Below are 13,080 nucleotides of genomic sequence, written 5' to 3' on the forward strand. Positions count from 1 at the left end.
AAAAACAATAATATTTTCTAATTATCGGCAAAACAGTATTGAAGCGTCAGCAATGGGATGATTTAAATGCGTAAAAATCCAAAACATGGCCTAAGAATACACAATGCAGCGAACCGAATAAAAAAATCACATATAGTAGATACAGATCAGGGAAAAAAGGCGTCAAAGGAAAAATCTAAAGCATAGCAATATGAACTCCAACAAAAAGCAAGGAGTGAAACCAGGTACTCTGGATAGGTAAGCAAGTCCTGCTCCGCTAGTGGCACCCGCAACATAGCAATTGCGTATAATCCGGTAATGTACTAGCAACAAGAATGAAGATCCCCGACACGTGTCAAAGGGCGAAATTATTCATTTCAAACAACGTATTATAAAATAAACATTGGATATAACTTCGAACTAGTGGAAACGTGTCCGAAGTTGACAAAAAGGCTAAAAGGTAACAAAAGACCACATAAAACAAAATAAAAGTTATTATAACCCCCTTCCCTGCCTGCTGAATTTTACAACTAAAATAATCGTCAAATCATATATTTAAAACTTTGTAAATTGAGGTTTGCGTAACATATTCAAATATAAAACGTTTGGAAATGATCATACAATAAAAAAGTAAACAAAATATCTTATTTTTCGAATTATTAATCGTGGTTTTGACCATATTCGATCGAAAAACATAACCATTGTAACAACAAATCTTGAATTAAACAAATGATAAAGTTTATGACTACACATTTTGATATACATGTACTTGCATGGTATATGTATATTTTTATACCAAGATGATTGTAAATAATTAATTTGATTTCACCATCAAGGTCAGAGATAAATACCCGCTGGCACAGCTACATGTTCAAAACGTTGCACTTGATAATAATAAAAAATAATTAAAAATGAAAATAAAAACAAAAACAGACCTATGTGCTCATTCTAGTTTTAAACTGAACATATTTTTTAACTCCACCATTTGATTAAATTTCTATGTTACAAAGAATTTACATTATAGCTTCTTTTTGTTTGTTGTCGTTGAAGTATTTTTTTGCTCTTGATTACTCTTTGCTTTGTTCTTTTTTTTACAATAACCCTAACTCTAACCGCTATAACCTTGATTCCCTTGATTACTCTTTGCTTTGTTTTGTTTTTGTTTTTGTTTTTTTGTTTTGTTTTTACAATAACCCTAACTCTAACCGCTTAAACCTTGGTTCCCTCGATTACTATTTGCTTTGATCGTTTTTTTAACAATAATCCTAACTCTAACCGCTAAAACCTTGGTTTCCTTGATCACTCTTTAAATTAGTATCTTCCGTAGTACTCCTTCTGTTTGTCCTTAATCACTGACTTGTCTACAGTGAAAATATTTTAATAGAATATTGCATTGTCTTGAATTTGAATTTGGACAAAAAAAAAAAAAAAAACAGGAGCAAGTTACTAATTCAATTTAAACCGCTTCCATGCTATGTGGTTCGCCTATGTTCCAAACAGATGCATACTATTTCTTTTAACCTGTTCTAGTTAGTGATTAGGATATGATGTTGTTCTATTTAATCTCAGCGTATCTCGGATCATACTATTGTTTGGTATTTCTAGAAAATTACTTTACTAATCACCTTAATCGAAAAACTTACGTAAATAACAATATCCCTTTACGATTTTTCTTTTTAATGGCATAGGATAACTGACTTGTTTTACAAAACTATTGAAACTTAATCAATTTCATACCCAACAGTCTTTTGTTTCGACGAATCACAGGCATCGATTGTGAAGGTAGACGTCATTTTTTTAACCGTGTGGTGTTGCATCATTTAATCCCATATTGCAGAAAAGGTTTATCAAACAATATGTTCTCAATTGCCCTACATGTATAAACCACTACTTAAACATAAATTACCATTGTGTAACTTCTAGTTAAACTGTTAATCAAATACGGGTCTGTTTTTAGGGTAAATGGTATATTTCATGATGTTACTGGATGAACGCTATGAACGTAAGCAGTATTTCCATACCAAAAAATTATTCTTAATGTTCTCCCAATTATGAAATGAACCGTGCATTTGTAAGCCAAATAGATTTACGCGCATAATATGTAATTTTGTATTGCAAAAACGGGTTTTCACGGTTTCGAACATACTCACACCTGAAATTAAACTTTGTCATATCGACAGGGATGTATTGTAATTGTGAGTGAAATGAATGCATAGTGTCCCTGTAATAAATATTATGATGATTCTGCAAGGAAAACATAGTAACAAAATACAGATTGAAGACAGGAAGTATGATCGACTGGGTAGATATTAAAAGTATCGTCTATAATATATAGATAACTTTTGATAAAACAAATATTGGTAGGTAAAGCCTTTGGCAGATACTTTTGGATAAAATAATAACAATTAAAAACGTCCTGGTGTCACACAAAATTATTGGAAACCACATAGACTGCCAAAAATATCATTTGTCTATGTAAAGGCAATGTTTACACAAAAGACTTTACATTTGTACGCTAATTTGTTCACTAGTTACATGGACTGAAACGAATAAATTCTCATTCCTCATTATGAATTTTGAACTTAATGCATATGGCGGAAATCAACACGTTTCAAGTATTGTGTATAACAAAACTTGGTCCCTGTTATTCTACTGCTATTAAACTATTTCGGAAACATTTGATATTGTTACACCATGCTTTGATTTGTCCAATTCACTGGTGACTTTGTACGAATGTACATACTGAAAGATTTTCTAGCCTAGAATTTTAGCGGCAGGTTATACCAGTTGAGGTATCAGTTTTACGTGATTGTATGCGTTTATATATTAACTTAATTATAAAGGTTAATTGCTAAATACACAGTTTAATATGACATGAACAATGGAACCTAATTGATCATTGCAGAAGCAATTAATATCATACAATACCAGACATAATAGCTGCATTGTATATATCTGAGAACGAGGAATAGCATAATGGATGTTGTACCTGTAAAGTTGATTTCAGATTGAGAATTACGCATTTTATTGACAGATTTATAACATTAAATTGAATTAAAAACTAAAGACATGAATCCGGGCATTATTTCCATAAATAACTGCAATATTTACCGACAAAATAGTGGAATAATTCACATTTTATCTACAATACCGTAACAGAACAGGTGGATATTAACCCATTTATCAACTTCGTCTCCATAGGGAAATTGTCGTTTGTCAGATTTTCCATTCCCTGATACCTTTAATGTACCAACGTTTTGTAATTTTCTCCAGATTGATCAAGTGCTTGATAATCAGAAATGTATCGTTCGTATATAAAGTCTCTGACAGTCAACATCTGTAATCAGATATCCAATGAAAGTTGTGGCTCTAACTTCTCCAGATCCATTTGATTAACTCAAACGTATTGGAAAAGACGTATTGTGGATTTAAAAAAGGCATCCATACTTGATGTGCGTCAGGGTTAAAGTCTTTGTAAATTACTTCCGATTGTTGTAGTACCAAATTACAAGGTTTTAGTGATCAATACCTATTACGCTTCTTAAACATTGCATTAATTGTAATCAATTTGTGTTGCAGGGAAGTTAATAACTGTTGAGATGACTTGTACAAAACGCCATGTTACCTTTGTATGGGCTTTATTTGAATGTTTACTTTTCACCGGCCTTATATTTGGATGGCCTTGGTTTCTATCCACGCTTCGTAGAAATAGATACTTTTTAGATCTGTGTAATGTAACGCTTCCAGAAGAACAGGCATTTCCTGAGTCGGACAGTGAGGACTCTCTCCTTAAACCTGGCGGAATTCACGATTTTGATGGATCGAAAAAACAGAAAATTAGATGTCGGCCAAGAACTACTACCCCTGCAACAACCGTTAACCCCTTGCCATATCATGACTTTATGTCTAACTATACTTATTTTTGTGACGATCAAGAGGAACATTTAGAAATAGTTTATGGAATGGTATATCTGATTAGAAACGCTTTAGTTTTTCCAATGGGATTTTTTCTAGACATGTATGGAACAACTCGAACGAGACTTCTTACAATGTAAGTATACCTTAAAATGTTATTGTTTTGTTTCGATAATATGGATGCCAATTAAAACATTAGGTTAAGTCACTAACAAATGACTAAAATACACACATAAACCGATAAACAGATAAAACAAACAGATTATTGCAAATTTATACATGTATGTACATCATTATATATGATGAATGTGAACAATTGCTCCATATGTGTATGGAAGTTTGTTAGATAAGCGCCCCAATTCTTTTGCTAATATCAACAATTAAGATTGGATTCCGTTATTATCATTGGTCATTGCAAAACACCTATGGCAAATGAAAAATAAATGGGAACCTTGTACGAGTCTAGTGAAGTAGCACTTATTTTCTAATGAGAAACAAGGAAACATTGAACTACTTATGGTATGGAGAAACGACAAGTTGATGAAATACACGTACGTGCTATGGTTTTACTATTCAATCATCTCATATCCAATGTTGTAACTGAGATATCAAGCAAGAAAAAAGAGAACAACCTTAAGAACACCAACCAACTGTATTTACGAATGAGAGTGTAAGTGTACATGTACTTTACCATGCATTTTTTATGTTTACAGAAATCTTTTTAAATCGAAATAAAAATAATATGTATTGGGTAACATTTTTAAAAGTTCAATAAGTAATATTTTATTAATGTAGGAACCCTACCAGACGTTGTAGTATTTTATTTCCGCACACTATGCAACATTTACAAACCCTTATTATCTATAGGAAGACAGATCTAGAACAATTGAAATTCAGAAGTATATCATCGATGTCAAATCTGTTTTCTTTAAACAGACTGAAGTTAGACATTTAGCTATTGAATAAGGACGGTTAACCTGGTTAAGAAATCATTCTTTCCGGGGGTAGATTTGTACTCATTTTGGGTTTGGCATTTATATTCTCATTTAAATGATCGAATATAAATGCCGGACCCATGTCAAAATGAGTAAAAATCCATCCCCCGGAAAGAATTATTTCTTTTCTAAAATGAGAAATACGGAATTTTTGTGACAAAAATTTCACTACGCGCAGCCAAAATAATGGCTGTTCCGTTTACCCCCCGTATGTAATTTGGATTAATATTGTATATTTATGTATTAATGTCATCGTATGTGTTAAATATTTGTATTTATATAATTTATTTCAATAAGATAACCTCTCAGCCGTTAAGTCATCGCGTAAACGTTTTTAAATGACTGTTTTGTCTCAAAGCGACAGAGAAAGAAAAGAGACAGTGCGCAGGTGCTGAAGATGGGGTTGTACCAACATATACTGTTTGACGATATGATTAATTGATTGATTATTGGGTTTTAACACCCGAGCAGCAATATTTCAGCCATATTCAGGCGATGAACATGAAATGATGATGAAATGAAAAAAGTTATTGGACACAAGGACAATAGGGTCGACAAATTTTGATTGCCACAAGAACAAACATAGGGAAGGGTAGGGTCGGGAAATTTATTCTTCTGTGGCGGAGCGCAAAGGTTCCTACTCCCATCGAATACCACATCAGAGGAATGTGGCATCTTTCCCAATACGGTGCACCACTATGATTTGCGGTCAGGTTTTCCATATTATAGCCTGACAACCCCAGCATTTAACACGCCAGGGGTACCCAACTCCGCCACCTGGGGCACACATCCCAGTTGCTCTGTGTAGCCCCGGGCTACATTACTGAGCACTATTTACGACAAGCTTAGCGCTGATGCAGGCCTGTTCTTTTAACACCCTGACCTGCACGGGGCTTGACGATATGAAGACGTCATATTAGAATATTTGAAGACGTCTTATTAGAATACTGTATAAACTATACAATCAAGTTCGTTTTATATTATGAATTCCGTGATAAAAAGCTTAATATATTTTATATTAATTGGTGGTCAATCGTCCAATTACTACTATCTGCTTCAAGAGTTTTGTATAATACTAGACAAGATAATGTTCGGTTGTAATTTAATGAACACAAGGAAATAAGGTAATATGCCATGTTCTGAAAATGTGTTTCCGTGAAGTGTTTTAATATTAAAGTCAATATGAGAGAGTATTATGTATTCTGTCAAAATTATCCATTGAACTGAGAAAAAAATAGAAAACAAGTTAAGTCTTTGTTTGTCCAGTACTGGCACAGCAACCCTGAAATTATGGTATATTGGCAACGAATATATGATATTGAGTAATACGTAGGTCCTTTATTCTAAGTTTCCACTATATAGATGACGTATTATCTTTAAATAATACTAATTTCGGGGATTTGATACATCGCATCTACCCACAAGAACTTGAGATAAAGGATACTAAAGACACTGTGAAGTCAGCCTCATACACTTAGAAATCGATGGTAAAGGAAAACTACTGAACAAACTTTACGACAAACGTGATGACTTTTCATTCAGAATTGTCAACTTTCCTTTCATCTGTGGTAGCATCACCGGAACCTGCGTATGGAGTGTTCATATCACCGAAACTACGCAGACTTTTTGTATCGGGCTAGAACGCTAACAAATAGGCTTCTGGAACAGGGTTATGTTGCTACAAGATTGAAGTCATCACTACAGTTTTATGGTCGCCATCATGAACTCGTGGATCGTTATGGTGTGTCCATCTGCTCCATGAAAACTGATTTATTCCACGGGTCATAGTTTTCCTTTCTTTGTTTGTCTACCCCGGACTTGACTTTTTATGAGCAACTCGATGGGTGTTTCTAGAAAAGCAGAGGACGCTTACCCTACCGGTGCATCTGGTCCACTTTCCCAGTTTTTAGTGGAGTCCGAGATGCTCATTTTCTTTTGTTACTTTGTATGTATGATTTTAGTTACTTTATGTTCTTTGTTGTGTATGTCTGTTTTCCATGTCTGGTCTTTGTCCCTGGATCACATTCTTTTGGTTACTGCTATAACCTTGGTTCCCTTGATTACTCTCTGAAAACTGAACCGATTGGCATGGCCCCACAATAGCAAAACAATTGTTAATAAAACGTACATGCTATCCACGTTGTTTATGTTTCACCTTGTCACAAATATGGAAAGAGTTAAGCTTCCATAGAATACGATGTTGGAGATGATGAGATTTTAAAAATGTCCATAACTCATACGTTTTCCAAACAATTAATCTCATTTCAAAATATTTAATACACTTTTTAGTAAGGTGAATGGGCAATATTTAATTTAATTCACTATCGCAAGTATTTTACAGGAAACCTAATGTTTGTTGATTAAAGAACGAATACAATTTCATATTTCTTAAAAATCATTTATGCTTTAAAATCACGGACGATTCATGATCGAGTACTTGCATGCGTACCAGCTTGGCGTCCAAAACGCTTAAAAATGCTAAAAGAAAAGATAGTTGTGAAATGTTTGTAAGGTCTAAAACACACAATGTATTTGATATTAAACAAATTCTATTTTTATACATTTTAATTATCATTTTAATTCTCCACACGGAACACGAGAATAAAAACTACCATTGTTCGAAAAAATTTTTTTATTCATATGCGTACAGTTTAAAGTTGTGTATTCTATTTCAAGTATTATAAAATTCATTTATTAATTACCTCAGTATTATTGTTCCATATTTGTCTTGGTCCTTGAATTACCACTAGAGAGCAATTGCTAAATATGACAAATGTAGCTTTTGTTAGCAATTTTTATTTTTTTTTAAGTCAATGAACTGCTACGAATACTTTAAGGGAGTAAGAATTAAAAACAACACAAAGCATTTAAACTAGAAATGAGCTCCAATATTGTTCTCTTGGGAGTTTCATTTCAACAAAGACAAAACATCAAATGGAGAGAAGACAAAACGAGACAAATACTGTTGGTAAAGTTAGTATCTGCAATATAAGAGTTGTAAACAGAATACAACTGACTACATATAATTAACGACCCCCTTGTTCCTACGTTAATATAACATGCCTCAATTAAAATGTCAGTCATGTCATATTACTGTTATTTGTGTTGAAATGATGAACACTTAAATTAATAAAAAAAGAGATTTTAAAGGAAATTAACTGCTAAATTTAATGTCATTGTCCTTCGGTTTAAATCACTGTATGGAAATTCCTACATTCCACACATAATTTTTCCAGTCAGAAAAGTAAAAATATTCATCCCGATAGATTTGCAGTTGAATTGTTTGCTATTGTATTTGAAGGGTCTAACTCAAACTTGATTTTCAAACATTTACATTATAGCATTCGATATCATTTTAATGTAACTACTTTTCATACCAGTTTCCCCATTCTTCAGTACAATTCAGGCATAACTCTTATTCCATGCAGGAATGACATTGTATACAAATATTTCCCATACAAGTACTGTACGAATTAGTGACAGTCATTGTAAAACATCCTAAATGCTGCTTTAGGCGTGTTTGACTTTCTTGTTTTGAATGTTATTTATATTAAACAGATAAATAAAAGAATTCATGTCACAGATTCTATTGTTATATGATACTGAATAATTTCTAAACATCTGATTGATCAAAAGGTTGTCATACGCAGTCACCACTTTGTTAATAGAAATTTATTTTGATAGTTGAATCATTGATATGTATATTTTAGATTTCAATTAGAAATAATCAATGTCTGATTCAAGTATTCTTTTTTTTGCTTTACTTCTATCATTAGTAGCGAACCTTAGTTTATATTTCGAAACGAACGTACGTCTCCTTTATATTTCGTCAAAATTTCAACCGCGAAAATTCATAGACTTTTCGTTCTATCATGAACAGAAATCATGTCTCAATTTAATGCAATATTCCGCAAATCAAAGAAAACAAACCCTAAATATCGTCAGGACAAAATATTGCACTTTCCGAAAAAAAAGTATTGTTTATCTTTATGTACTACTGAATTCTTCTGGATTCGTGTCATGTAAATAAATGATATATTAGTTTTTTTAATGCTTATGAAATGCATATGAAACAAACACCTGAATATTGTTAATATGAAACAAATACATAAACATAATTATAAAACCAAAAACTTATTTCTTATGATAAATTGAAGCCGTATTTGGACTGAACAAAAAGCTCGACCCTTCACATTAATTCACAATCTAGTTATAAGACAAAAATGTAATTACAAAACGATAAACAGATTAAATGAACAAAAACATACTACTATGCCTTCACCATACCTAGCTGGCGAGTGGTCTAGGTCGACTTGTGCAACGGTTAGCCGGACACACAACTTAAATATTGTAACATATACAAGCCAAGAGAATTTGGTCATGGAACTGATTTCAAAGTGACAGTAGCCTATAAATTCAAATAAAAATTTGCCTTTAATAAACAAATTAAAAAATCAATAATTACTATATACAGTATCTAGATCCGGTGTACAAAATTGAATTTGTAAATGAACAATCATTTACTAATCCTTTTTGCCACTTTCAGCTATCGTTCTTTTTTTATGACTAAATATCGCAAAAAAAATGTAAATTTTCTAGTGTTTGCTCAGCATGTGAAGATTCAATGCTTTGTTGCTAGCTAATTCTATTACAAGAAAGGTAAAGGGCGATACACATTTCAGGAGCAACTCAGTCTTATCTTTAATATATGTGAGATTGTGTGATATGAAATACCACATTTGAAAGAGAAGGATCGTGGCTTGAGCTCAACAGCTGTATTTGTGCAATAATATTCCTAAATATCCCACATTGTCGGTCATCGATCATTCGTGCAAATAAAAGAAGTAATCAGTAACTAATTTCAAACATTTCGCTAACATGTGTAAATAAGGGTAACATCAACATAACCGAACACTAATCCGATACATAATCAAGTCAAGTCCAAACTTAATATTGCAAAATAGAGATTTCACCACCGGAGCAGCTAGTACAGCAGTGGTCCTGACTTGGCACAGGCATTTCCAACGCAATTGTGAGTCAAATCTAGGTTTTTCAGCGCTAAAACTCCCAATTCCATTGTGGCGTGAAAATACAAGTAGTGATTAAATAGCATTTGCTGATATTGCATGCTATTGCATCATAATTATTACTCATTATCATAGAGTATTTTTCAAGCAAGAACTGATATTTGAAAATAAGGAAATTGGTGAGATACCTTCAGTGACCCGTTTCCTCATACATGTACCCCTGATTGGGAGTCTGTTACGCCGGTATTTATGGCATTCCAAGAAATCAGAGTAGCTAATACGTACTCGCGTAGCAAATCAATTGTGAAATATAAACACCATACCATGCATATGCAGAAGATGAAGGTACATTGCTGCACAGGTAAGTAAAATTTATGATATTAAAATTAAACTGGTCTCATCATGGTAAATCAAAGTGCTAATATGACTACTGTCGAGATTTAGGTCCAAGAGAGATGCAGAACAAGTCGTTTTTGTAGTCTCCTATGCCTCGACTTCTGGTGGATATACTGAAGGTAACTATTAACAAAGAGAAGAATTGTTGATGGACAATACATCATCAATATATATGTACGTAAAGTTAAAGGATTTGGCATCTTTTATATTTTTATTCTTTATGAGATTCTGAAAAATATCAGTCTCGTATGAATATAAAAACAAATCGGTTAGGAGCGGAACACAATAAGTGCCCATTTGATTGCCAACTTGTTGAAAAATACCTTTTCCAAATAGAAATCAAGGAAACCAAGGTTATAGCAGTAATCAAAAGAATGTAATCCAGGGACAAAGACCAGGCATGGAAAACAGACATGCACAACAAAGAACATGAAGTAAATCATACATACACAGTAACAAAAGCAAATGAAAAACTCGGACTGCACTAAAAATTGGAAGCATGGACTAGGTGCACCGATAGGGTAAGCGTCCTCTGCTTCTCTAGAAACACCCACCGAGTCAAAGTCAAGCCCAGGGTAGACAAACGAGGAAAGGAAAACTATGACACGTTGAACAAATCAGGAAAGTTGACAATCATGAATGAAAAGTCATCGCGTTTGTCGCAAAATTTGGTCAATAGTTTTCCTTTACCATCGATTTCTAAGTGTAGGTCAAAATATGAGGCTGACTGCACAGTGTCTGTAGTATCCTTTATCTCAAGTTCTTTGGGGTAGATGCGATATATCAAATCCCCGAAATTAGGATTGTTTAAAGATAATAAGTCATCTATATAGTGGAAACTGTCTAAAATAGTGAGAGGTATAAAATAAAGTTTGGTTCTAATGTGATGAAGTCCAAGAGGCTTTTGTATGAAAGGAAGTAGACCATCTATGGAGACATCATGTTACTTAGGTGATGTATAGTGGCGATGGCCATGACTCCTTTTCCGTCTTGGATTTTTGTCAAATAAATAGAAATATGGATAGAATATGGAAAAGAGAAAATGGATAAATTAGGTATGTCATTTAACTAGAGGGTACACTATTGGATTATGAAATTAAACGTTAAGATTGCGAGCCTTTTATATGATACATTTGTTTGATAGTTACTTAATAAAAACTTGCTTGGCTTCTTTTTTATGTCGTTCTGATAGAAAAAGACGTGAGGGCAAACGTTATTTTTACACGATTCTGACAATGTGGCAGATTTGCTCAACCAGGGTATCTATATGCTTTCGATTTATATCCAACATGACCTTAAACCTTTGCCAGAATAATGACTGTGACTCATGCTGATTACTGTCATTATATTCTCAAAAAGGTCATCTGTGAGGCTAGTTCCAATCGACAAAAACACCCAAGTTCATGTAAACAGAAAATGGAGGAGCCAACAACAAAAGAAATGATACAACCATAGAAGCGATATTTATACTTCTAAATGAAGAGAGTTGAATTTGGGTCGTCGTTTATTTATTCAATGTTCATTGAAGATATATTTATTATGCCACCGTTATAGAGGTATAACGGAAGTTAAACAAGACAAAGAATAACAATGGTCCATGGAGGGTTTTGGACGCAAAAGGTGAAAATTCCAACCGGATTGCTCGACCATTCCAACATTAGTTCTTAATGTACTATACATTAATCAATATCCGCCCAACTGTTTCGGACTGGTTGCGTCACAAGAGAGTTTATTCAAATAATATGAAAACTCTACATGTTCTTGGATAAATAGGTTCGTTTTTCAGCCCCCCCTTGTGACTTGCTTAAACTGACGTTATTAAAACGATGCACTTGATTGCGATCATTCATATACGAAGTAGCACCTGTTAAGCGGATTTTTTTTATAAATCTTAAAATCTTGTATGTAATAAAATCCAAACAGATTGATCGTTTGATTGCCGGGGTTTAATGCCCGAGCAGCAATATTTCAGTTATTTTCAAGCGATGAACATGAAATGGGATGATAAAATAAACATGAAATAATGATTATGAAGTAAAAAATGGGATGTGACACAAAAATAATAGGATCGACAAACTTTGATTGCCACAGAAAAAAGGGAGGGATAGGTAGGGTCGGGTAATTTAGCCTCCTGTGGCGGAGCGCAAAGGCTCCTACTCCTAACGAATACCAAAGCAGGATTCTTTAACGTGCGAGGAACGTATCATATTTCCCAAAACGGTGCACCACTATGATTGGCGGTCAGATTTTCCGTATTATAGCCTGAAAACCCCAGCATGTACATGTAACACGACAGTGGTACCGCATTCCACCACCTGGGGCACACAACCCAGTTGCTCTGTGGCAGAGCGCCAAGCCCCCAGCTAGGTTTCTGAGCAATATTTAGTCGCCTTTTACGACAAGGTTAACGCTGCTGCAGGCCTATCCTTTTGACACGCGGACCTGCACGGAGCGAATACCTAAACAGAATTAGGTCCTCAGCACGAATTACAAGAATAGAATAAGAAAACCAAAAACAAAACAAAACAACCATATCTCACCAAAATCACTATTCATGAGTTACTAAAACTTAATTCAAACAGGTGACCGAGTGCGTTGTATCAATATAAAATCAGAAGGAACGCTCTAACAACCAAAAAAATAAAACTCTTTACCTTTGAATTTTGTCTGTATTTTTAATTTTCATGAGCAAAATGAGCTTTTAGCTTGTTAGTTAGTCATTTTAAATTTTCTTCTTCTCATGTTATGAAGATCTCTATCTGTTGATC

General features: G+C 33.7%; 1 protein-coding gene across 1 annotated transcript in view; it reads left to right on the forward strand.

Moving 5' to 3' along the window:
• Positions 1 to 13,080, forward strand: part of LOC148608652 (equilibrative nucleobase transporter 1-like) — a 110,431-nt gene that overhangs the window by 66,413 nt on the left and 30,938 nt on the right. The window contains exon 2 of the mRNA XM_088546054.1: positions 3,559 to 4,030. Within this exon, the coding sequence (XP_088402180.1) occupies positions 3,559 to 4,030 (472 nt within the window). The remainder of the gene's footprint in view (positions 1 to 3,558; positions 4,031 to 13,080) is intronic.

This window comes from Perna viridis, chromosome 9 (genome assembly GCF_037379345.1).
Source record: "Perna viridis isolate PV_CMFRI_1.1 ecotype Kerala chromosome 9, ASM3737934v1, whole genome shotgun sequence".
Classification (NCBI taxonomy): domain Eukaryota; kingdom Metazoa; phylum Mollusca; class Bivalvia; order Mytilida; family Mytilidae; genus Perna; species Perna viridis.